Consider the following 27132-nt stretch of genomic DNA (forward strand, 5'->3'; position numbering starts at 1 on the left):
GCGGGTATAGCTGAACCTCGTAAAAACTCGGTCTCACTCTCTTCCCTAACTTTCTTTAATTTTCTACACATATATCAATTGCGTGGATTGAAGAATAAATTGCTAAAAATTAATTTGCTTTTGGGAATTACAAAAACCGAAAAGGAATACGTTGGTTGATCAATATATATTGCGGAAACCACAAGAAAGTACGTTGATTGATTAACACCTAAGACTCATTAATATTGAAAGAGATTTTTTTAAATTCTGAGTTTTAGATGCTTGGTTGGAATCTTTAATTCTTTTCATATTGAAATCAAACTTATCTTGTTAAGTGAGTTGACATATTCAAAAGTTGAAATCTTGGAAGCACTGCTGAAATTCATATTGATTAACTTGTGGATTGTGTTGGTGTATTGATTGGGTATTAAGTTAAATTGCTACAAGATCAAATTAATATACTCTTTCATAAAGATTCAAAAGTGAATATTGGTTCCTAGTTGATATTGTAATTGAACTTCAAACCATCCTTGTGTGATTGCTAAACTTACAATAAGTTTAAAAGGAAATTATAAAAAGAGTTGAAAGAAATTTTTATAAACCCAGTTCGCCCCCCCTCTTGGGACTACACCTTTCTTTTCATAGAGTTCGGTTCATCCTTTAAACCACACAATTTTACTAAGGTGTCCGACAAAAAGTGAAATGTCTCTTAATACCCTACTGCTCACAAAACTCCATGAACTTAGAATCAGCATACTCAGTCCCATTGTCAGACTTGAGGCATTTGATTCTCCTCCCAGTTTGATTTTCCACTTCAACTTTCCACAACTTAAACTTGGCAAACATATCAGACTTGTGCTGCATGAAGTATACCTAGACTTTCCATGAGTAGTCGTCAACAAAACTCACAAAGTAAACATGTCCACTTCTTGATGCTACTCCAACAAACCCCCAAACATCAGAATGTATATAATCAAGAATATCTTCCGTCTTATGAATAACTGATTTGAATTTTTCCCTATTTTGTTTCTTAAGAACACAAAACTTGCAAAAATTCGGCTTACATGTTTTCATACCTTTCAAGAGTTTTCTCTTGTGAAGTTCTTTCATACCATATTTACGCATATGCCCACACCGCATATGCCACAAAATGGTTTCATCAAATTCATAATCTACGACTACAACTCAACCTACAACAGTAATTCCCTGCAATGTATAGATATTTCTGTATAACTTTTACCATTTCATCACTGTTAGATTATCTTTACACACTTTCATAATCCCACTTTCGGACTTGTAATTAAATCCATTACAATCCAAAGTGTCAAGTGAAATTAGACTATTCCGTAGGTCCAGTATGTGTCTTACATTGCTCAAGGTTCTTACAGCACCATCAAACATTTTAATTCTAATACTTCCAATGCCAATGATTTTACAAGAGACATCATTGCCCATAAGAATTGAACCTGGATTTACCAACCTATATGTGCTGAACCACTCCTTATTTGGAGTCATATGGTAAGAACATGTTGGGTCTAGGATCCATGAGTTTGTGAGGCAATCCAACCTCTACAAAACTAAAAGTACATCACCATCATTGCAAACTGAATTTTTTTCTTGAACTACATTTGCTGATTTTGAATTCCTTTCATGCTTTTTAGCATTTCCTTTCTTTTAATCTAAACACTCCGGTTTAATGTGCCCCTTTTTACCGCCCTTATAACACCGAATATCCTTTTTCTTCTTAGATTGAGCTCGGGATTTTTGACTTAATCCATTTCTGAGTTTTCCTCTCCCATGATCATGGTTACCTTTCACCACGAGTCCTTCTCCACGTGAATTTTCATCGCAAACTTTCATCCTTTGATGAAACCCTAACAAAGCACTTGTCACATCTTCCAAGTTTAGGGTCTCTTTCCCCCATGTAAGAGTGGTAATTAGGTTCTCATATGTGTGAGTCGCTGGCAAGGAATTCAGTAGCATCAACGTCTTATCATCCTCTTCAAGTTTTACATCAACACGCATTAAATCATTTATGATGTGATTAAATGGTTTGACGTGTTGGTTCAAGTTTGAACCATCCACCATCTTAAGCCAATAAAGACATTGTTTAAGAAATAATTTGTTAGTAAGGGATTTGGACACGTACCGGCTTTCAACCTTTTGCCAAACAACTGCAGGAGAATCTTCCTCCATGACATGATAGAGCACTTTGTCGACCAAACATAATCATATTGTAGCAACAACCTTTGCTTCTAATTCTTTCCAATTAGCCTCATTCATACCTTTCGGTTGAACATCATACAAGGCCTTCACTATCTCTTACTACACAAGCAAATCTTTTACTCTCCTCTGCCACAAATCGAAGTTTTCAGTTCTATCAAATTTGGCAACATCAAATTTCGCAAATGAAGTGTCCGATGCCATAACAACAACGCTCAGATACCAATTGTTGTGAAAGAACTCGGATTTGCATAGTGGAATTTAAATGAGGCAACTAATGAAGAACAAATATGGAATACACACATAGCATATATGAAAGCAAGAACAACAACACAAAGATTTACGTGGTTCGATAATGCCTACATCCACAGGAGCAATCGACAAAAATTTTCACTATGAAAATGTCAAAGAACACAATATAATACAATTCACAATGATCTTTCTCACTCAGAATATACCCAGATTAGTATATTTATAAACACTACGGAAGTTTCCCTCTAAACATCCAACCAACTTAACGTTCATATTCAAATTTTAAAAATTAGCACTGAGTTCCTAAGACAAATTGTCGACTATTTCAGACATAATATAAATTATCTGAATTGTGGAACAAATCATCGACTATTTTAGCAAAATTATCGACTATTTGCTGCTACTCCTCAGCACATGTGATTTTCAACTATATATTTTTTTTCTTATATATACACCACGAAAACACAACACATCCACTTTTCGCTATACTCAAAGGATACAAGTGCAATATATTAGTTGTAGCAAACACCTCAATATATATTTGATAAAAGTATAAATTTTACTGTTAGTTGTACCTACCTCCTCCTTTATCCGGGCTTGAACCAATGTGCGTAAAAATAATTGTGAGAAAATTAGGAAAGACTCCAGAGGATAGAGAACCAAAATCAACATGGTATTGTATTGGTACACTCTATTCCTCTAGTCAATAACAAAGTCAAACGCTCACAAGGGAATCCCTTCGATTCTACCACTCACACCGTCAATTCCATACACACGCAACATCTTCCGTACACGTGGATGAAGAAACAGATATCCAACCAATCACAATATATCTGATAATCTAACGGTCAAGGGTCCTACACTTTCCAATTCTTCCAATCCGAGGAGAGTATACAAGAAATTCCCACAAACGGGGGAAAGTTTAATTCGCGGCCATTTCCCTTTCCGGTGATATGAATTCCATTCCTCTAAATTCCCGAGAATTTCGGAAACCATTTTCCCCGGAATTTCTACCATAAGTATTGTTTCTTTGTTTTGTGTCTCTGTTCGGTTCTACAGTTACATGACTTTGATTTCATGGAAGTTGCAGACTCGGTCGCGCTCTTCTGCAAAATCCCATCTCCGGCGCAGAAGGGAGAAAGCTTGTAGCGATCTGGGTTGTGATTTTGGTGAAAAATTCAATTCAGATTTTGTATCATCTCTTCGGATCATCTTCTTCGCAAAGTAGAGATTCAAATTCAAATCCCTAAATCTTTTTCTTACCATCTTCATTATTCTATCTGAAACGAAGGACCCCAAATCTGAGGTTGAAGAAGTGCTCTTTTTCTTGGCAATTCTTGATTAATCGCTCAAGGTTAGCCCCTTTTTCTCCTTTTTAATTTCGTTTTTATCTCATGTTCAGCTACTTTTTTTGGGGGTTCTCAGAAAACTAGAATTAGAAGGGAAACAAAGGCGAAAATAACGGGTAATAGAAAATAAAAAAACATTGAATTTAATTAGGGGTATGTGGTTGCTTTACTTTCTGCTATTGCAGTATAACTTATTGAGCTAAGCATATATCAGCGTCAGGTGATTTGTATTGCGAACGCGTCATGGTTGTGACTTGAAAGATGTATTTTCAAAAATCAATGTTACATATTTGATTCATAATTGTGTTGTAGTGCAGAACATGCCTACTAAGAAAATGATCAACACAAAAACAAATAATTGTTCTTCTCCATTAGTAGATTGAAAGAATAAGAATGTGCTTCAAAAGCAGTCTTACTAGCAAGAACCGTTGTTTATACGAACTGGGTTGTGGTATAACAGAAGCTGCTTTGTTGTTTCATTGTTGGGTTGTTTTGCCATGCGTTCTGGAGGGATTTTTTCTGAGGGACCAGACTATATATGTATTTATGTATATAAAGTGGGGAAATGAAGGATGTTCATAAGGGTGCATAGGATGGACTCCATGACTTTGTTACTTGTTAGGACTGCGGTTGTGATTTTGGGAGCAGTTGTTTCATTCTTTTGTTCTTGTAGAAATCCCATGTATATTGGAGAGATCCTGTGTATATTGGAAAGATTTAGGGGTTATTTATTATATATTATTGAGTGAGATTCTTTTAGGGGATTGTTTCCATATTTAGAGTAGAGATTGAATTATAAGTAGCTTGTTTTGGCTTGTACAAAATTATTCAAGAAATACAGAAATTATTCATTCTGATTTTATGGTATCAGAGTTAGGAGATTAAACCTAACTATCAATGGTGGAAACCGTCGGCCAAAGTAGAGGTTTGATGACCTTTGAATCTCACGAGGTCCTCCAACAGAGTTTCAGTCTACGATTCGCCTCGTCTCTACATTAGAGGGAAGACCTCTCGAGTTAGGGTTTCATACTTTCATTTTTCATCAGTCGCTGACTACCGCCCATCACTCGCTCACGGAGCCTTGTGAGTCTGTGACAACCCTCGCCTCGCGGTGTCACTGTGCCTTCGCCTCGCAGTGTCGTTTTACCTTCGCATGTTCGCCAGTTAGCTGTTCGCACATCGCTCGCTCGAGTTGCTCGCCGTTACATTCTTCACGAACAACGAAACTAGATCATATGGAGGTTACTGATGAAGAACACATTGACTATGATTTGAGCGAGCCAACTATGGGTGAGAAACTTGAACGCTTAAATTTACTGAATAATAGTAACAGCACAGGCCATGAGAAACAAGATTCTTCTCCTCAAACAAAGCTTCCAAGTGCTGACTCTATTTATATTCTGCTTAAGCAAGCCCTACATGCTGATGATCGTGCACCTTTGTTAGATTGCCTTTACCCACAAGATGAAAAGGTTATCTCAAATTCCAAAAATATTGCTTTGGGTTCTTTAGCTCAAAGAGGTAATTTTTTGCAAGCCTTGAATATAACCTCTAAATCCAAAACTCCTTGGATTATTGATTCTAGTGCTTCTTACCACATGATTGATGCCTATCATCTTTTCTCATATATTCACCCTGTGCTAGAAATTTGAAAGTTAAAATTGCAGATGGATCACTCTCCTTTGTCGCAGGCAAAGGGAATATCTGACTCTCTGACTCCATCACACTAGAGTCCGCTCTTCATATTCCTAATTTATCCTGCAACTTACTATCCATTAACCAGTTGACTAAGAATTCCAATTGTTGTGCTAAATTTCTTCCCTCTCATTGTGTTTTTTAGGACCTATCATCGAGGAAGACGATTGGCAATGTGAAGAAGTGTGAGGGACTCTACTACTTTGAGGAGGCGAATGTGAGTGAACAATGTAAAATTGCTATTTGTGATTCTGCATCTATTTCTAGGGATAGTGAAATTTTGTTATGGCATTCTAGGATGGGTCATCCAAATTTTCAATATCTAAGACGTTTATTTCCCTCCATTTGTTCAAATAAAACGTCTTTTAAATTTCAGTGTGAGATTTGTGAACTTTCAAAATACTAGTGTAATTCCTTTCCAAAATCCACATACAAACCATCCAGACCCTTTACTATAATTCACAGTGATTTATGGGGGACCTCACGCTCTCTTAATCGCATTTACACGAGATGATTTGTTACTTTTATTGCTGATCATACTCGCATTTGTTGGGTTTACTTGTTGAAAGATAAAATTGAAGTTCATTCTATTTTTGTCAATTTTCACTCTATGATTCAAATACAATTCCAAACTCACATTCAAATTTTACGTACTGATAATGGTACGAAATATTTCAATGATATCTTGAGACAATATCTTCAAGAAAATGGAATTGTTCATCAAAGTTCCTGTGTGGATACCCCTCAACAAAATAGGGTTGCTGAACGTAAAAATAGGCATATTCTTGAAGTAGCTCAGGCATTAATGTTTACTACAAATATGAAAAAATATTTTTGGGGCAATGCCCTTTTAACAGCTACACATCTCATTAATCGAATGCCTAGTCAAGTTCTTTCTTTTGCCACTCCTCTCCAAAACCTCCAGGAATGTTTTCCCAACTCTCGGCTCCACTCCAATCTATCTCTAAAAATCTTTGGATGTACTGCATTTGTTCATGTTCATGCTCACAATCGGGATAAATTGGAACCTCGTGCCATTAAGTGCGTTTTTATTGGTTACTCTCCTACTCAGAAAGGTTACAAATGTTATGATCCTGTCACAAAAAATTGTTTGTTAGCCTTGATGTCACGTTCTTTGAAACCACTCCTTACTTCCCAAAGCCCTCTCTTCAGGGGGAGAAATGGAATGAAGATCGGTTCTTTGATTTCTCTGTTGATGAATCGGTGCCATACACCGAGTCTATCATCGCATCATTTCCTGACCTATCATGTATAAAAGACCACTTAAACTTAGGGGGAGATGCAAAAAAACAAAACAACATAGAAATACTTGTTTACTCAAGAAAGTCAAACACAAAGAACAGGGAGAATCTCATACCTGAGGCACCAAGAGAGTTGGAACCGATAATAGCTCTGAGCAATCATGAGTCCACGCCTAATCTCGATCAGGTAATAGATGGCCATGAGTCTTCTGATAAGACTGTACCTGATGACATCAATTTACCCATTGCAGTTAGAAAACAAACCGGGTCATGTACTCAATATCCCTGGTCAAAATACATATCTTATAAAAGCCTATCTACAGAATATCATGCTTTTACTTCTAACCTTGATAGGATAAAAATTCCAAAGAATATCCAAAAGCCTTGAAGATTTCTGAATGGAGGGAAGTTGTAATGGAGGGAATGTGGGCTCTGGAAAAGAATGGAACTTGGGACGTTATGAATCTTCCGAGAGGGAAGAAGCCAGTTGGTTGTAAATGGGTCTTCACAATGAAATATAGAGCTGATGGGACAGTTGAACAGTATAAAGCCCGACTTGTTGCAAAAGGGTTTACACAAACCTATGGCATTGACTACACGAAGACATTTGCACTGGTGGCAAAATTGAATACAGTTCAGGTCCTCCTGTCCTTCGCAGCCAACTTGGATTGGCCACTCCGGTAACTCGACATTAAGAATGCATTTCTAGATGGCGAGTTAGAAGAAGAAGTCTACATGACGATACCTCCAGGTTAAGTAAGAGAGGTGAAGAAAACAGGGTCTGTAAACTCAAGAAGTCCCTGTATGGACTCAAGCAATCTCCTAGAGTATGGTTCGACAGATTTGCGAAGGTGATAAAAACCTAAGGATACCGACAAGGGCAATCAAATCACACTATGTTTTTTCATCAGTTTGAAAGTGGTAAGAAAACAATTTTGATTGTGTATGTTGATAATATAATCCTAACTGGAGATGATACAGTGGAGATGGAAAGATTGAAGAAATTCCTAGCTGCCGAGTTTGAAGCTAAAGACTTGAGACAAATGCAATACTTCTTAGGAATTTAAGTTGCCAGATCAAAAAAAGGTATCGGTGTCTCTCTGCGAAAGTATATCCTTGATCTCCTAACTGAAACTGGCATGCTTGGATGCAACCCTAGTGAAACCCCCATTGAAGCAATAAAGAGAGTTGAAGACTGCGAAATATCAGTTGAAAATGAGAGCTATCAGAGATTGGTTGGTAAACTCATCTCTTTATCACATACCAAACCCGACATTGCATTTGCAGTTAGTGTGGTAAGCCAACACATGCATTCACCCAAAAAGACTCACCTAGATGCCGTGTACAAGATCCTTAGGTATCTCAAGGGCTCTTCGGGCAAAGGACTCTTCTTTAAGAAGTGTGAAAGTAAGGAAGTAGAAGTTTTCATAAATGCAGATTGGGCAGGATCAACAGAAGATAGAAGGTCTACCACCGGATATTGCACCTTTGTATGGGGAAATTTGGTGACTTAGAGGAGTTAAAATCAAAATGTAGTGGCTCAAAGTAGTACTGAGGCTGAATTTAGGACAACTGCACAAGGGATATGTGAAGGACCGTGGTTACGAAAACTCTTGGAAGAATTACAAATACTGGTGAAATTCCCTATCAAACTCTATTGTGACAACAAAGCAGCCATCAGTATCTCTCTCAATCAAGTTCAACATGACAGGACTAAGCATGTAGAAGTGGACCGACACTTTATCAAATAAAAGGTTGAAGAAGGAACCATTTGTATGACGTATGTACCTACCAAGGAACAAACCGTAGACATCTTTACCAAAGGGTTAGCCCGACAGAGTTTCAATGATTTCATCTGCAAGCTGGACATGATCAATATCTATGATCCAACTTGAGGGGGAGTGTAGAAATCTTGGGTATATTGGAGAGATCCCGTGTATATTTGAGAGATTTAGGGGGTATTTATTGTATATTATTGAGTGAGATTCTTTTAGGAGATTGTTTCCATATTTAGAGTAAAGATTGTATTATAAGTAGTTTGTATTGGTTTGTACAAAAATATTTAAGAAATACAGAAATTATTCATTCTGATTTCAGTCATTTTTATGGTATAGATACACCCTTTTAATTGAGTTTAAGACTTAATTCAGTTGAGTCATGGGGTATTATGTTTTCTTGCTTGTGAGTTCCGTGCTTTTGTTCTTTAGATGCAAGGGGTCCAAACATAGGACCAAATCAATTTTTAACCCCATCTTTATTCAACTGTTTGAATGTGTTATTTGCATTTTAACTTTTACTTATTTTGCATAACTTATGTATGGGACCGTATGGTTAGTGGGGTGCATCATCTTTCTAGGTTGAGCTTTTTATAGGTAATTTTACTAATAAAAAGCCATCAATTATCTTAATTGCCCACCATGTAGGATTACCAAATTCACAACAAGATTTCCTGAAAGCAGGAGGGGCATTTCAAGAACCTGTCGCACCCAAAGTGAGAATCATACCAATAGACCAAATGCCTTTCCATTTGATTAGCAAATTCACAACACAAACCCTTGTTGAATTCCAGTGTAAGTAAAGGATCAAATTGATGCAAGAGGATTGACCACTGTTTTAAGCTTATTAATGAAGATTAAAACTTGTCCAAGTGAGTTTCCCTTTGAATATAAGATATCTTGATTAATGAAAACACATTTGAAAGCTCATCTTATAAGTTAGTATGTCCTTTAATAAAAATATACTTGACTTTTTTGAGGCTTAAGGACATAAAACATGTTTTGACTAAACCGGGACCAAGTATGAAAATGTTTATAGAACCAAGATAATGAAAACTTGTCCCTTTGAAAAACATATTTTGAGTTTAGGATTCTTTTGACACACTCTTTAATTTAACTTTGAAAACTATAAATGTGAGTTTGTGACTTAAGTGAAAACCTATAAACTCAAGTGTCCTAGTATGCATGTGCATTTACTCAACTCTTGCTCAGAAATCATGCAAGAAACAAAACACAAGAGTTACAACATGTTCCTACCACACACAACTCTTATTACATATAATTCAACAATAATTTTCCTTTGGTTGTGTTTGGGTCCTTTCCGAGCGAGTATCCTTTTGATCTTTCCTACTTGACGTCAACTTGGTTTGATTTTTGCCTTTGATCCAATACTTCATGTATTCAATCCTTGAACCTGTACTAAAACATGATCTGCAAAGATGGAATGCACTAGGAACAACATATAGGTTAATATCATCAAAACATATAAATCATGATAGTGTAGCCAACAAGGCTAACCTATTAAGACTTTACTTAATCTTTGCATTTGAGTTTGTACTTACTATAGCTTAACATGCAAAGATGAACTTACCTAGAACCACTAATGGGTTATTATCATCAAAACAAGATAATTAAGCTCATGTAGCCTCCAAGGCTAACAAAAGAAATCGTCCATGATCGCAGAATTTGACCGAAAAGGATTAAAATACCCGACCCCACCTAGTGGGACTTAGGGTTTGGTTTTGTTGTTGTTGTTGTATTCCAATGTAGGGATGTCAATGTTGCGAATAGGGGGTGGTTACATCTTATCTTGCTACATCCTCATGTACTAAGGTCCTACACTCCCTCTGACCAATCACTTGTACCAGGCCTCCACCGACAGCTGCCCCATGGTTAATGAATGATAATAATACCCTCTTCTTACCTGCCCTATCCTTCAAGTCCTATTCATAAATACTCATTTATCACTTAATGATAGCGGCTTACAACTAAATTTATACTGTTTCTGTGTGTGTGTAAACAAGGTATAGAAATCTTTATAAATTATTATAATAACTATACTTGTGTCAGGGTCAGATCAAGGCAACATGCACTCCTCTCTGCCTCGCACTAAACTTGGGTTTTTATCACATGCACCTGAACTTGACACACCCTCCATTTTTTTTTTTGTTTTTCAGACAATAAAACGTTCATTTCAGGTTCGCAGCTGGATGAAATTGACATCCTTAATTTCTTGGCAGTAATCATAATCTGGAATGCCGTATTCTAACAAATCTTATTGACTGTTATTAAACAAGTTCTAAATTCTAATTATTTACAGTTGGTCCTCTTGCCATGGTGTCTGCTCCATTTTTGAAGCATTGGAAACTCCAAATTTGATGAGTATGCGGAGCAGCTGCTGCTTGCCTGGTTGCAGTTTCTATATTTTCTCTTGTGGATTTTGAAGGCAGTGAATAAAATGGGAACCCCAGTACGCAGGTTCAGAACTTAAGAAGATTTTGTTGTCCTCCCTATTGTGGCTTTTAAATTTGTTTTGTTTAATGATGAGTAGGAACTGAACTGTTGGCTGCAGTGGAAATACAAGAAAACCAAATGAGACAACGCAGCTTCTTGTAACAATGTTCATTGGACTTGTGTTTGGCTTCTTTGTAGGAGTATCATTTCCAACACTCTCAATTAGCAAGGTAATCATACTTGACTTATAATTCTTTTTTTAAATGTTTTTAAGGTTTGCTTATATGGGGTTGCTTCTTTTTTTTTTTTAAATAAATAGTGACAAAAATGTTAGTTATTGAGCTTCAATTTGACAGATGAATCTCCCATCCACCCTTTTTCCTTCCCTTGATCTCACGTACATAGAGGACAAGTATTCAGGCCTATCAAGCCAAACACTGTTGGATGCCTGGTCTAATCTGAAGGGAAATAGTGGTAGTTTAACTCAAGTTCAGAAATTTAATGATGCAAAGGTATGCTTCATTTTGTTAATGTGTACTTCAGCAATAAATCTTGCTTCTAGACTGAATATCTTGAACCCCAACACCATACACGCGTGCTTCCTTTTTTTTTTTTTTTTTAGGTAAAGCTGATGAATAGAAAAGTTTCCTTCGTCTGTAGTTAAGCTTAGTGTCACGGTCTCACATCGGATGTATGCTAGGGAGATCTTGGGCTTATAAGGATGGTTTGGACTCCAACTATGTGAGGCGCCTTCTATAGGACAAACCTGTGAGATCAGTGGGTCAAAACGGACAATACCTTACTAGAGTTGGGTCCAAGACCGTTGCATTTGGTATCAGAGCTACCCTTGAGGTACTATCATGTGGGTAGATCCTACACAGAGGTGTAAGCCACTTTGACAAGAGCGTTAGAGATCGGACGGGAGAGCCTCTTACGGTCCCACATCGAATGTGTACTAGGGAGATCTTGAACTTATAAGAATGGTTTGGACTCCAACTATGTGAGGCGCCTTTTATAGGACTGAGGTCAATGGGCCAAAGCAAATAATACCTTACTAGAGTTGGGTCCAAGACCGTTACACTTAGATAATGTGTCCTATTAGGGAATGGTTTAGAAACCGGGTTTTGATAGCACTAATAGGAGTGTATAACCTAATATTTGAAAGGGTTGATACAATTTGTTGCTTTTATTGAATGCATGCACTTGTACTTGAGTATCTGTACTTTCAAGTGCCTTTTTTAAAGCCAAGGCCTTGGGTCAGGTGTTAGAACATCCATAATTGTGCTCCGTATTTCTCCGAACTTAGAAACACGTATCATGGTCCCCATTTTTCATGCCAACATTAATTATTAACTCTTTTTTTCTTTTCCTTTGGTAGATTTGGGTTCCAACAAATCCTCGAGGTGCTGAAAGACTAGCCCCAGGTATCGTTGAATCTGAATCAGATTTATTCCCCCGCAGATTGTGGGGTCGACCCAATGAGGTTTGCGTCTTCCACCAGAACTTTGATATGAAAGACACATCTACCTGTAAATCACTTTGATGCATGGGAAATGTTTTACCTTGATTTGGAAATATATGTATGGAAGTAAAAATAAAAAATAAAAAATTATGCATTTCTTTTTGGATAAGTAAAATAGGTGGAGTTTCACAATTACCTCTCTAAAGTTTATGAGGAACATAATTAAAACAAAACTTGGTAATTTTGTGCCTTCTTCATTTGGATTGCTGCCAAGTACTCAGACATGAAGAAAAAATTTGGGTGTTTGGTGATTTATAAATTTTAGATATTTGTTCTCCAATTGGAATCTTTGACTGATTGACGTGGCATTTGCAGGATATGACCATCAAACCCAAGTATCTTGTCACCTTTACTGTTGGTTATGATCAAAGAAGCAATATAGACACTGCTCTTAAAAAGGTCAGGCAAGAACTCTCTCTCTCTCTTTACACACACACTTGCTTCCATGCATGGGGCCTCTTTGTCATCATTTAATGGAGATTATATTGTAATTGTAGAGGTGAAAGATATTTTTCTTAAACAAAAAAGATATATGCTGTGGCAATTGTAGAAAAAAAAAAATAGATGTCAAAGACGTAATTTAGAGAAGTGATATTGCATTTAGTTTGAACATTCCCTCGATGTTTTTTGCAAACTTTTTAAAATATACGAAATGAATACTAACAAAGGATCTCTTTTTAAATAAAATATAGAGGCCAAGGATTTTTTTGGGGGAACAAAAATTGGAGTCCAACCAAGTGGATTTTCACACATTTATGTACACATACAGCTATATCTATCCCTCTGTGCGTGCTACTGAATACAATTTTACAGTTCTCAGAGAACTTTACCATTCTACTATTCCATTATGATGGTCGAACAAGTGAATGGGAAGAATTTGAATGGTCAAAGCGGGCTATTCATGTGAGTGCTCCAAAGCAAACTAAATGGTGAGTAATTATCACTATGCTCTTCAGCAACATCCTGGCTCTGATCCTTCCAGTTCCTTCTTTGTTTTAACATTTTCCTGTAAAATACCCTGAAATTTGGTCCAAGGTGGTTTGCCAAGCGCTTTTTGCATCCTGACATTGTGGCATCTTACGACTACATATTTATGTGGGATGAAGACCTAGGGGTGGAGCATTTCGATGCAGAGGAGTGAGTGTTGAAAAATCATTATTCTGCTGTGATGATAATTATATATAAAATAAAACTAGAATTTTAATATTTTAATTTCTCCATGTTTCATGTCAGATATTTAAAACTGGTTAGGAAGCACAAGTTAGAGATTTCTCAGCCTGGTTTAGAACCGAATAGAGTTTTAACATGGCAAATGACAAAGAAAAGAGATGATGGTGAAGTACACAAGTAAGAATGACACATTCTCCATATAGCCTTCATTTTCCGCTCAGAATTTGAATTTATGCGCCTGTAGATTTTTTTTTTTTATTTTTTTAATGTTTCCCTTTTTCCTCGCAGAGAAGCAGAGGAGAAAGATGGTTGGTGCACTTCTCCACATTTACCACCATGTGCAGCGTATGTGCAATTATGAATAAATGTATATTTGTTTTTCCAAGGTTGCCCATGTGGTAACTGTTAGATTGGGTTGAAATGAACTATAGTAATCTACACCTAAATGTGCAGATTTGTCGAAATCATGGCTACCGTGTTTTCACGAGATGCTTGGCGCTGTGTTTGGTATATGATTCAGGTACGGAAATGATCTTGTTCATCCTTGCCATTGCGCCTGCCCATTCAAAATCACTATTACTGCAGTCTAAATAAATTTTCCCAATATCACTGCAGAACGACTTGGTTCATGGATGGGGTTTAGATTTTTCTCTTAGGAAATGCGTGGAGGTTAGCACAACCATTTCCATTTTTCTACCCAAATTATTGATTTGCTTGTTAATAAATTATAAATGATAATTGTCTTATGAGACTTTTTCCTATTATTTCTTTTGAACAGCCTGCTCATGAGAAAATTGGTGTTGTAGACGCTCAGTGGATTGTCCATCAGGGTGTTCCATCTCTTGGGAACCAGGTAAACCCAAGCTAATAACAAACTTCCACAGATTCATGATAGAATACTGATATTTTTGTCACTTTTTTTTTTAAAATAAAAAATAAAAAATAAAATTAACAGGGGCAGGCTGGAAAGGGGAAGGCAGCATGGGAAGGAGTATGTCCATTCACTTCTCTTGTTGGTTTGTGTAAATCATCTTTGACACAGTTGTTTTAGTTGTTTCTTTCTTGTGGCAGGTGAGAGACAGGTGTAAAAAGGAATGGGCAATGTTCCAAAGTAGGCTGTCTAATGCAGAAAAGGCTTACTATACATCAATGACAATGGTTCCTCCCAATACCTCCCTTCCTTAGAGATCGTTACAGTATTGTACTAAACTGCTAACCCTTTTTTTTTTTTTTTTCCGAGGTTCCCAGTTTTTGTAATAGCTCACAAAATAATTAATAAAAGCAAAGTCGCCCCTCTATGTGGTTGAGCAACATTGTTTTTCTTGTCAGTTGAGCTAGAGAAATTTGTCACTTCGATAATCATCAAAATAATATCTTCATCTGAATAAAATTAATTTCCTCAGATAACTTGAAACTTGACTATTAGCTTATCTCTGAGAAACACGACGGTTTCCCAGTCAGTCTTTTTAGGGCAATGAAATTGCGTCTAAGTAGTATGACATGTAGACCCTACTTAACTACATGTTTTTAAGTTATACCCGATGACTACTGAGCTTGATTTCACTAATCGAGGAGGACTGACAAAAAAAACTATAGTGATACTCAGCAAGAACCTAATTCTTTTCTCATTCATTATGCTTTTTAAGTTTCAATGGCTATTTAATTTGCTTGACTCTTGGCTGGTTGTATATTTTTGTCTGCAGAGGAGTTGAGATTTCCTAGGCTTTTACGCTTAATAGGCGTCAGCAAACTAAATAAAAGAGCGATTTGGGTATGAAGGAGTGAAAGGTTCAATTTCGCAAGCTAAAATAAAGTTTGATTTGGATAAGAAAAAATTGGTGAGAAAATATTTAGAGCTCTAGTGGCAAAACCTGATCCATGGAGAAGCAAGTTAAAATATTTAATTATTGGTTTGATGGGAGGCTTTAAGAAAAAGCCCCCTCCAAAAAAGGTGTACGTCACTTTTAACGACAAGAACCCGATATTCCTTAGTAAAAAGGAAAAGAATAGTTTGGTATAGTCTGTGTGTGTTCATATCGCATGGTTCCATGACTTTCAAAATACTTGACTAGTTAATTTTAAATTCATAGGTGACCAAAAATTTCTTACATCACGGTACTCATGCTTTCTCAATTTATTGACACATTTGATATGTTCTACCAAATCTTCTTGCTCTTCTTTCTTGAAGCACAACTGGTCATGGGCAAAGACCAATAGGTTTTGGTACTACTTCCCAATTGAAATTGAACACCCCACTAATAACTAGGTATTGTTGACAACCAAGGAGAAATAAATACGACAATATTTATCATCTGAAATCCTATAATTGCTAGCTTTTGTTGCCAACCGAAGTGTAAACCTCAGTTGCCATTCGGGGATAAATAACAATACTACAAGATTAGTATGTAGGAATAGTCTTTTATTAATTTTTACCTTTTTTTTCATTCAATTTTTTTTTATCCCATTCCACAAATAAAACACAACATTGGCGCATTAAGTCTAATAATTGACAATATTTTTTACCAATATGAATATGAAACTTGTCTAGTTTGGTGTTTATGATTTATAACTCATGATTGGCATATGAATCTTTTTGTGTAATGATTGACCTCAAACCAAAAGCGACTACTTGCTTCCCCAATGCCTATTTAGTTTGGTCTAAACTTTTTTCAATGCATTCTTTTTCACTAGCAACGTATGTATGTGCCATTAGTCGCGATGAAAATTGTAGGATGTTCCTTTTAATCATGAATGAAGAGGTGGAACCAAGCTTTTGGCTGAGTAGTTCATCTCTCCATTCTCCTTGATATTTATGATATGGTGGTGCCATTGGGCACTAGTGAATGCAGTGTCCAAGAACACAAAAGCATACTGTGTGATGAAATCAAATTATGCAAACAAAACAAATTGAGCCAGAAGTGCCATGGTTTGCTAGGTTTCCCAATCCTTTATCTAGATGCCTTCTATAGAATAAAATCGTGAAACCAAATAGGTCAAAGTCTATAATACCTTCATTTAATTAGATAAAAATAATCACACTTTGTATTGAAATCACGTGCGAGTACTAGAATGTAGGTGAATCCTACGTAGAGGTGTCGGGTAGGGGCTTGCTTGCAACTAGTAAAGTGATTGCAAAGCTTTCCACTGAAGGAGATTTTAAATTCATTATTTACAATATAAATGTGTTTTATCACTAGATTATGCTTCATCAGAGTTGGCTTAGGCAAATAATGGTGTGCAAATATGGTTAAACAATAGATTAATTCATTTAACATACATACACATGTATATATAGTGATTAATTATGAAAACTCGAAGTTCTTAGGGGGAAAAAAACTACACTAAATTGACTGAATTAATCAAATCAGACTAACCCAAATTCTGTCATATGCAACATATTAGTCTGAAAAAAGATTGTGACATGATTTGAGTTTAATTTAACTTTGGAGGACAGTTGCTTTTTTTTTTTTTTGGGTTATATTACAAAATTGAGAGCAAAATGCCAAACTACTTGGTACAAGGGTCGCCAGGGAGAAATTAGCAGCATAAACACTTGAATAAATACCTTCAATTCACAACACCTTTTATTTTAAATACTACATTGAAAAAAGAAAAAGAAAAAGAAAAAAAGATATGTGGGCATGTAAAGACTGCTCTTGAGATCTTATGGTCACTGTTTCTGCTTCTGAAAGTTTGAAAATGTTAAAAAAGAAAATTAAAGAATTGGGGAAGAGGCAGCATTTAGAAATAACCTCTGGTGATTGCTTCTTCTAGTTCTTTGAACTCCCAGGCATCATCTGCTGAGTATTCCCCTGAAAATAGATAATGCAAGTTACATTAACTAGATACAGCCCTTATATAGATAAAATTTTGGCAGCAAACTTGAATTTAATGAACATAAAGTTTTTCCTCCATCTTTCGATTTTCTATTTTGATTTTTTTTTAAAATCCTTTGGTGAGAGAAAAAGGGCACCGTTCATTAGGTTTGGTAAAATGCATACAAAGAATAGTCAGTAGACAATTTAACAAGCGATTAATCGCAAAGCAAACTTGAATTTAATAAACATCAAGTTTTTCCTCCATCATTTGATTTTTTATTTTGATTTTTCTTTAATCCTTTGAAGAGAGAAAGAAGGTCACCATTCCTTAGGTTTGCTAAAAGGATTACAAAGAATAGTCAGTATACAATTTAACAAGCGATCAATCGCAAAACAAAGTAAAAAATGAACTTTTTTTGGGGGGTGAAGTGGGTTTTTAAACATGACTTTTGATTCCAACACACAAATATAATAAGTTGGGGTTATGGAGACAAAAATAAAACAGTGAATCATGGATACAATATATGTAGTTACAAATCTAAAACTAGAAAAAGCTCTTACCAATCGAGTCTCGTCGCAGAGCAGTTAGGTGAGCACAACTGCAAGTGAAAAGTGAAATTAGACATTTTCTAGTAAAAAGATGAAAAAGGTAAGCTACAAAAATTGTCTATTCACAATCTTAGGCATGCAGGATGCAAATTTCAAACAAATGGTATAAGAAATTTCAGAAATACTAGCTTCAACAGGGATCTGAGTAACCAAAACCCCAAACTTTGTTTGACTGATAACTGTTCAAGCCAAGCTACTGTGGCTGAAAATAAGACTCCTAGAGAAATTAAACATATATGTATCATTTATGTCCAAAACTACGAGCAGGGAGGAGAATGTGAAAAAAAATTAACACCAGTGCACAAGCTCCCACACCATCTGGGGTCTTAGGAGGGATGCTGTATGCAGTCAAATTGCTACAAAGCAATGGAAAGTCATCACTCATTACAATACCAAATTGACTTCGCAATCCCTTACATCGACCATTTGACTAATTTCTTCTGTAAGGGCAAAAGCCAAACAGTATTTTGTTAGAATAAAAACTGTCATAGGGGTGGCATGATGAAGTGCAAGTAGGAAGAATTGGAGAACAAATTGAAACTCACTTGACAAGGAAACATCAAGAAAATTATAAATATTAGGAAATATGAAGGATGGAATCTATACACTACCTGCCAAGAGCTTTCCCGAAATCTGCACAGAGGGATCTAATGTATGTTCCTTTTGAGCAAGTCACCCGAAAAATCAAATTTTGTCTACAAACAGAAAACACAAATTCACATGGTTGAGAGTGATTAACTCATAACAACCAATAAAGAACCAGATGTTGGGCCAAAATAACAAAAATGGATCTTGATAACTAATGAAAGAATCAGCAGATATTGATTTAAATTATCAATAGGAAACACATCCTTCATAAGCTCACAATATGAATCTTCCTAGTTCTTTCCATCGACTTTATTATTCATGCCCTATTCACACAAATGTCATTCTTGTAATTATCCTGCAAATAAGGATTAAAAATTTAAATTTTTTTACTAAGTTTCCAAAAGATAAAAATAAAAATTGTATTTGTACTTCCAATCAGATTTTGAACAAAATACTGCCCAAGAAGAAGTCTTGGATTGAAGCTAGTGTAGCATTTATTCATTAAATGTAATTTCAAAACCAAACTTAGTCATACAACAACTCTAGATCATCGTACATTTCAATTTTCATATGCATAGTTTTAACAAGTTCTGATCTTTTCACACAACTACTAGTTTTGATTATGAAAACTAGTTAACCGAGTCAATATGTTGATAGCAGTAGAAAATGCTTCAGCAAACATAATGGTGATCTAACTAATATATTTGCCCAAGTGAGTTACTTTTCAAAGGGAATCAGCATATGACAAAATCATCAGAGGTATCCAATGCAACTATACAATGATAGTGACTGATTTGATGGGAAAATATAAAAAAAAAATATATCCAAGTAAACTTAAGGCAACCTGTCATCCAGGCTACGCTCAATATCAAACTGAAAGATTGATATCCTTCTAGGGGAAAGTTCAATGCTTTCTCCTCGTCTTGCTTTCTCGTACATCTTTTCACCCCCAACCTATCACATGGTGGGAAAAAAAAAATCATGAGCAATAAAACTATTGTAAATGGCTAAATGCAATTTGAATAGAATATCCCAACCCCAGACACCTCCAACACATTGAATAATTTCATAATATTCCTGAATTTTAGAAATTTATGATCAGTAAATATCCAACACCTCTAACAAAACTGCTGAGGAAGGCAATTAGAAGTACAAAGCAGACCAACTGCATAGCCCTACAAAAGCTAATAATGACATTAATTTCTTGACATAATTAATTATGTTACAAGCAAGAACCATGATCCAAGTCTTGCAGGGCAAATCAACCTAAACCTAAACTGCATAATCATGCATTTTGTCACATATGGAAATCTCTATCTACTGAGTCTCACCTTGAAAGTTGAAACAGTAATAAACAATATTTTTATTTTTAATTGTAATAATCCAACCAACTATAATTCTCTTGTCTGAATCACCAAAATCCTGTGTGCAGCCATTATTACTAGTTTAATCTGTCACAAATTCATTAATTCAAATTTCAACAGATCATTTTTTTCGTAACTAAATAAATTGCAAATGAAGCTATGAAAATTTGGTGTAATCACAAGATCCACAAAACTAATAACAATGAACAAACTTAAAATTTTGTAGTTTCTTGAGCAGAGAGGGAATGGGGCTATAGAAGCTCATATGGATGTAGATATCATGTACCATTGGAATTTCATCCAGTTCTCATTTGTCCAAATCCTATCATGTTGCTTGCCCATATTCAACACTCTAATCTTCTTAAAATTCAAGATTCCGGTAAAAATATTTTATTTTCTGATATATGCCCCCATGTTCTTGAGCAATGAACATAAAAGGATCAGTTTGCATAATCTTTCTTCTGATTTTTTTTAAGGTAAAAAGTAATCACAGAATATATGTAAATTTTTCTTACTTTGATGGCAGAGAACATTGGAGGGACTTGCCATATTTCTCCACAAAAAGACGCAGCAATTTTCTTTATGTCCTCATCTTTGATGTGTTCCCATGGCTCACGTTGAATAACCTATATAAAAGCAACACACATGAAATACATATCACTATTTGGCAGCATGCATCAAACACTTTGTAATGGCATTTTTAGGGTCAGGAAGTCAGTCTGATTTTCATTCAATAAAATTTTTAATGAATAACTGTTCCAGTATTCAGTTGTGTTTGTCAAGTGTCGACAGTTTATTTTGTCATGAGAGAGGAGTTAGATACCTTCTGACCACACTTAATTTAAGAACTTGTATTGGGTCTTTGTCACATATCGTTGGCATAATTATTGACTCTAGACCTTGCACCCAAACAAATTTTCATTTTCAGAATGTTCTGCAAATTTCTGATGGCTGTTTGGCTTTCTTGTCACAATTTATTCTTTTGTTTGGAGACCACAATTCATTATTGGTGCTCTCATTTATTGCATTTCCTTCCTAGGCCGGAAGTACATATAAATGTTTCTCCATCACGTCATTCTACATCAGTCATCACCTGATTACAAAAAAAAACTGTTTTTCACACAAAATAGTAAGTACTATCTCTTCATATGTCAGCTAGGTCATTTAGATAAGGGCCATTGATAGCAACTGAAAGGATTATAGACCAAGAAGTTATTTATACAAAGCATTCTTCTTATAGCTAGATCCAACCTCCTCGTCCTTGCAGAAAGGAAAGAATGTCACATTCTTCCTTTTGAGAATATAGGATTAGAAAACCCAATTAATGACATTATGGCAGTTGTCTCCATAACTCATGGAAAAGTGTTCAAACAATGCCTGAATGGTACATTCTCTCCATCTCATTCTAGGGTGATATCATCATAGTTCTTGTTTTGCGATGATGCAATGCTAGCACGTGGCAACTAAGTCATTTATTTGACGCTTTGCTAAAAGTAAATGAATATATATATATATATATATATATATAGGATTAAGAGCTGTTTAAATGTTCTTTCTTTTTTCTCCCCTTGGAATCAGGACTCACAGTCTGAGGATGTATAGATTGCAAAATTCATACAGTTGGCCAAATAAGTATGCATTATAAACCTCAGAACCAATGTAATAGCTCAAAAAATTGTTTATGGAAGCTATTAGTTCATGGAATATTAATTACAACAGTCATGTTGGTTGCCTTTTATTTCTTGCAGATTCAAAATAAGAAACAACATGAACACACTATTGAAGTAAGAAGAATCATCATTTTTAGAACAGAGAAACAGACCGGTGAGTCAGCATCCCAAGTAGAAGTAGCCTCCCCCAAACGAAAGACCCCGCTATAACCTTTAATCATACCTTGAAATCTTCAACAAAATAATTAGAACCTTCAATAACTCCAGTTATGTACACATACTGTAACTTCAGGAAATATCACTTGCTGTAGTGAATGAAAATTAAAGAGCTTATCCAGGAAAAACCACATGAATTGGATTACTCAGGTTCAAATCTTACCTCTCTACCAATTTAGTGGCTTTACCAACACAAACAATCAAAAGGCCAGTTGATGCAGGATCGAGCGTTCCTGCATGTCCTACCTATTGCAAGATAATTTAAACATCTACATGTGAAGAATTATCTGCATGCTGGTTCAATTGAAAAAAAAAAATGCACCTTTTTTACTTTGACTAGTCGACGCAGCTTCCCACAAACTGTAAATGAAGTCCATCCTATATTGCAAAATGACATTGAAGATTTGTTATTTTTAGTTTATTTAAAAAGAATAGTTCTTGACTAAACCAAAAATGATCAAAACACGGACTCACAATGTCATGTTTTTACATTTAAAATTTATGGGCCACATAATATCAAAAACAGGCATGCATACAGACTTGAGAATTTAGCTGCACAAACCTGTTAATTCTTCATTAAGCAATGTAAACATGAAAAAGTATAAATTTGTAGACCAATTAATCCTACAAGTTTTTTCCTCCATTCTTGAACAAATGAGAGCAACCAACAAGAAGTGCTGGAATTGCATTGCGCTGATTGGTGGCTGTCTTGCAAAGTTCACCATACTTGGATGGAATCATGGAATATAATACCATGGCTGGTTCCACCAGAATGGACAGTTAAAAAAGAATGAGACCCTCCCACTCAAACATATTCTAATTTCAGTAAATGCAGAATGGATTTTTAAATTTCTTATAAGTTTCTTCTTCAAATGTACAATAGATTATGATAACATGGTAAAATTCAACTTCATCAGCGTCTTCCCATTCCCCTTTTTTTTCCCTCCTCAATCCTCATGCATCCTAGACAATGTACATCTCTAATGATTCCAGCCAATTTTACCTCTGAGAGCTATACAAGCATGGAGAAATCAACCACTAATAAACTAGCCATTCAAGAATTAGACAATCGATGGGGCCCCTAATATAATTTTTTTTCCTGTACATGTACCAAATGATATGTTCAATTCAACATAAATCAATGTCAAGGTTACCTCACCTTTGGGTTTGTTTACCATAACTACCGTCCCATGCGGACCGTCCCATCTTGGAGGAAGCTCACTACTCCTTGTCACAATATAAGGCTCGCCATCACCAACTTCAGCATCCTTATCGGGGACTTTCTTCAAACACTTGAAGAACTCCTCCACCTTCTTCTCTGACACATCCATTTTCGTATTCCTCACCGAACCCGCAAGTCTCTCATCCTTTTTCTCCTCGAAGAACACTAGCCCCTTATCATCCCCACCATCATCAACCCCATCTCTCTTCTCCCCACTCCCAACTGCCTTCCTCTTTGCCTTTGTCTTCGCATTAGCATTCGCATTGAATTCGCCAGGTTGGACAAATGCCTTATCGAGACACTGATCAGGAAAATACTTCTTTTCCAACTGATAAACCATCTTGTAATGTTTCTCCTTCTCCCACGGATATGCAAATGTATCATAAAAATACAACTCCTCCTCTCTCTTATGCAACGTGCGGAGCTCCACTACTTCAGGCTTCAGCTCCACGGAATCCTCGCCGTCGCCGCGCTCGTCGTCCGACGAGTCGGAGCCGTACATTCTCTTCCTCCTCTTGTTGTAATACTTCCTCTTCGACTTGTCCATCTCAGGGTCGTTCGAGGACAGTTTCCGATCAACCCAATCCTCGAATCCCAATTCCAATGAACTGGGTTCTTCAACCAATTCTGCCTCGGGCGAATCGTTGGCTTTGGGTTTGCTGGGCCGGCGGGATCGACGGCGATTGGGGGCGAGCGACGACTGAGTTGGGCGAGAGATGATCATTTCGTATTGAAGAGGGTAAGGGGTGGCAGTGGTAGAGAAGAGCAGTGGTGAAGACGACGGTACTGGTAGTGAGAGGAGGGTTTTGCTCGGAAGGTAAACTCTTTGTAGGAAAGAGTAGGAGATAATCGTTGAGGAAGCCATGAGTTTGGGACGGAGGAGAAGGAAAGATTTGTGAGCAAGAGACAATGGTCTCGCCATCAATCTGAATAATCTGTTCTGAGAATTTTGGTTCTGGGTTTTGGCATTTCTTCAGGTGTGGCGTTGAAGAGACGGGAATTGGAGCATTCTCTTCGCCGTCGTAGATGTTGGGTTGGTTTCCCTCCTCGATGGCCCAGGCTTACCCAATAAGGGCCATGTGTGGAGAGGCCTGTGTGGTGCACAAGAAAATAAGAAAGAAAAAGGAGTGAAAGCCACGGCTGCTATAGAGAACGAGAGCTGTACAGTCTTGATCAACCGCTCCGATCTACTGATGCTAGTAGTCCGATTGAGTTGAAAATTTATAGAGACGTTCATGACACGTGAAGTTTCATTGTCAACGGTAGAGATTGATTCTGAGCATTCGGTGTCGATTTCTGGCCTATGAACAGTAGCCTCGTTTTTTTCCGACACCCACGGAGAGGGAGAAAGTTGTCCGGTCTTGATCAAGTGCTCCGATTAACAAACATTCATGGTCCGAATGAGTGATCAAGTGCTCCGATTGAACTGTGGATATTGGATTATGAGCATTTTTTGTTTGTTTTTTAGCTCATAAACAATAGTCTCGATCGTTTTTTAATTCTTGTAAAAGTTGATTTGTGTCAAAAAATTTTATTTTTTAAAGGTAGCTGCTGATTGTATTTCTCCAGTTAAGATTAGAAAAGACTCATGTATTTCCTTAATTGTTTATAGTGAAATTGTTTGAGTAGACTATGGTCCCGTAATTTTTCCTTCTCATATCGAAAAGGTTTTTCACGTAAAAATCGTATCTTGTGCTTGAGCCATTTGGTGGGAAAAAAATTGAATCGTGGGTTTTTTGTTTGTACAAGCGGCTGTCCAGAGCAAATATTTGTGTTATAACCAACATGGAGAGTCACGGGGCTCACTTTTTGCCGGTGAGAGTTCTAACATTTAGCAAGAAGTTTTAGCGCTAGTAATGTTTAAATATTTTATTAAAAAAAGAGAGTATATATATAAATAAGGCAATCATTTTTATTCTATGTAGTTTTTATGTCAAATATATTAAAATAAAAAAAAAATTTGTTTAAAAGTTAAAAATTCAAGATATGAAAAATGAAAAAATTTTGGTTAACTAATTATATATTTTTCTTTTCTTTCTCACTTTTCTTCACCACCAAACATATAAAATCAATTGTTTCATATATTATTTTTTTAATATCTTCAAGTTCAAATAACTAATGATTACTTTCGATTAATTACTTAAGAAAATTGATTTTGAAGCATGTTAATATTGTTAAAGTTGCATTTGATTTAGAAGTTGTGTTTTATTAATAATTGTTTTGGTGCAATGAGGAATCAAAGTAGAATTATATTGTTTTTTTTTTGGTGTATATACACGTGAGAAGTTTCATACATTATTATTTTCTTAAATATATATATTTTTGTTAAAAATCCTCCAATCAAACATTACTAGCAAAATTCTTCCCAATAAATTTATTCCAGTAAATATCAGTAAATTGCAGAATCATAGATAAAGAATTGTACTAGTAACCTATCCAATTTATTATTGAAATTTTTGGGATCAACAATTAAAGCACGCAAACTATGGTCGTATAGTAAATATACACCAAGTTATCGTTGCAAATCCCGAGATATTATTATGGCAAGGGATGAACAAAAATCCAAAGCTTTTATTCAAAATTATCAATTGTATCTACATACTCTTTATTATCTTAATTTAGGGTTGTTGTGAAATAATTTTTGGACCTATAAAAAGTGGAATTTTTCTTGTGGAAATTAAGATGAAAAAGAAGACTCAATATTTTGTGAACAATGCAAAGCCAAAATTGTTGGAAAGTGATTCTGTTATTAAACGAATACACTTTTCATAAAATAATAATAATAATAATAATAATAATAATAATAATAATAATAACATAGAGAGAGTGATTGTCCAATGAGATGCTGCGTTTAATAAGATCTTGTCTTGTGCGAGTCACCATTTCATAATTCTTGAGAATTTAATGAATTAAGCTGGGATAACTTGGGTAATTATCAGTTATTGAAATTCTAATCCAATTGAAATTAGGAAGCAAGCACAAACCATTCATTTATTGATTATTTGAGATCATTAAAGACTATTAAAGACATTATGTGCTTTAATCAAGTGGGTGCTCAATTAGACTAGGCTAAGTATTCTTAATTAATATTTTGTATGATAAGATCATAAGATAGGGTAGGCTTGGAAAATGTCTCTTACCATTCTCGCATAACATAGAGTTGGTTACTTCTTTCCTACTCTTAATTAGTGAAAGCGAATTAAAAAGACATAAAAAATCAAAGTAGGGAAAAAAATCATCTATGTCTGATTCGATTTCATGTAAATTCAAAGAGAAACTATAGAAAAATAAAAAAATAAAAACAATCCAGTACACAAAACTCTTGCATATGTGGGGTTTAGGGAAGGGACAAACCACGATTAGTTTATAGTATGCAACCTTACTTTACATTTTTCTGAATAAAATAACCATCATGTATGTCCATTTGAATGCCATTCGACAATTTCAATTCTACAAAAACCTTATGTTCACTTGTGAAAAATATTTTTATTTTCATATAGTTTTTAGGTAATTATAAAAATGCTACATTGTTGTATAAATTTTTAAATTTGTTTAGGGCCTATTTGGACCGAGAAAAGGAAAGAAAAAAAAAATGAAATGAAGATTTTTAAATAAAAAATTAAAACTTCTTTGACAAATGCTCGTCAATTAAATAACAACTAAAAAAATCAAAATACAAAAAATACAAGTTCAAAGTATTATAATAAAAATAAAAATTATTGAAAATATTTTTACTTAGTATTATATTTTAAAATTCACTTTTTAGTGATGAAGAACAATGTTGTTGTAAAAAATAATTTAAAAAATAATAAAGTAATTTTAAATGACTTATTATTTTTAAAAATTATATATTTTTTTATGAACGAAAAATTGATTGCACACATTATTAATATTTAAAATTTTAAAAATTTTAATTATATTATTGAAAATTTATTTTAATATTATTCGTATATAAAAAAAATAT

At 35.4% G+C, this 27132-nt stretch overlaps 2 protein-coding genes and 1 pseudogene across 4 annotated transcripts; 1 reads left to right on the forward strand and 2 right to left on the reverse strand.

Annotated features, from left to right (window-relative positions):
* Positions 1 to 3378: 3378 nt before the first annotated feature.
* Positions 3379 to 14992, forward strand: LOC131168523 (uncharacterized). Of its 3 annotated transcripts, XM_058128021.1 has the most exons (15): positions 3379 to 3808; positions 10856 to 11013; positions 11108 to 11219; positions 11346 to 11501; positions 12368 to 12472; positions 12827 to 12910; positions 13325 to 13440; positions 13547 to 13648; positions 13745 to 13858; positions 13970 to 14026; positions 14135 to 14201; positions 14297 to 14350; positions 14460 to 14534; positions 14637 to 14672; positions 14753 to 14992. In XM_058128021.1, the coding sequence occupies exons 2-15, from the start codon at positions 10994 to 10996 to the stop codon at positions 14864 to 14866; spliced, it is 1212 nt and encodes a 403-aa protein (XP_057984004.1). In that variant the 5' UTR covers positions 3379 to 3808; positions 10856 to 10993; the 3' UTR covers positions 14867 to 14992. The 3 variants fall into 3 exon arrangements, with proteins under 3 accessions (XP_057984004.1, XP_057984006.1, XP_057984005.1); XM_058128023.1 differs by lacking the exon at positions 11346 to 11501 and having other exon boundaries at positions 3394 to 3808; XM_058128022.1 differs by lacking the exons at positions 3379 to 3808; positions 10856 to 11013 and having other exon boundaries at positions 11139 to 11219; positions 11309 to 11501.
* A 608-nt stretch (positions 14993 to 15600) lies between these two features.
* On the reverse strand, positions 15601 to 15727 carry LOC131143559 (U5 spliceosomal RNA; annotated as a pseudogene).
* A 1483-nt stretch (positions 15728 to 17210) lies between these two features.
* On the reverse strand, positions 17211 to 24641 carry LOC131168522 (uncharacterized). Its single transcript, XM_058128018.1, has 9 exons — positions 23106 to 24641; positions 22269 to 22324; positions 22110 to 22192; positions 21883 to 21961; positions 20576 to 20686; positions 19541 to 19650; positions 18720 to 18803; positions 18061 to 18098; positions 17211 to 17493 (listed from the first exon to the last, which is right to left on the reverse strand). The coding sequence occupies exons 1-9, from the start codon at positions 24088 to 24090 to the stop codon at positions 17423 to 17425; spliced, it is 1617 nt and encodes a 538-aa protein (XP_057984001.1). The 5' UTR covers positions 24091 to 24641; the 3' UTR covers positions 17211 to 17422.
* Positions 24642 to 27132: the final 2491 nt, after the last annotated feature.

This window comes from Malania oleifera, chromosome 11, assembly GCF_029873635.1.
Source record: "Malania oleifera isolate guangnan ecotype guangnan chromosome 11, ASM2987363v1, whole genome shotgun sequence".
In the NCBI taxonomy this organism is placed as follows: domain Eukaryota; kingdom Viridiplantae; phylum Streptophyta; class Magnoliopsida; order Santalales; family Ximeniaceae; genus Malania; species Malania oleifera.

Excerpts from the sequence above, each read along its gene's own strand:
- LOC131168522 (XM_058128018.1), bottom strand. The coding sequence starts at position 24,090 with ATGGCGAGACCATTGTCTCTTGCTCACAAATCTTTCCTTCTCCTCCGT. Across the intron at positions 22,325-23,105 it reads TATGGTAAACAAACCCAAAG|GATGGACTTCATTTACAGTT; the intron begins GTGAGGTAACCT and ends TTTGCAATATAG. Across the intron at positions 22,193-22,268 it reads GACTAGTCAAAGTAAAAAAG|GTAGGACATGCAGGAACGCT; the intron begins GTGCATTTTTTT and ends ATCTTGCAATAG.
- LOC131168523 (XM_058128021.1), top strand. The coding sequence starts at position 10,994 with ATGGGAACCCCAGTACGCAG. Across the intron at positions 11,502-12,367 it reads AGAAATTTAATGATGCAAAG|ATTTGGGTTCCAACAAATCC; the intron begins GTATGCTTCATT and ends TTCCTTTGGTAG. Across the intron at positions 13,441-13,546 it reads GCTCCAAAGCAAACTAAATG|GTGGTTTGCCAAGCGCTTTT; the intron begins GTGAGTAATTAT and ends ATTTGGTCCAAG.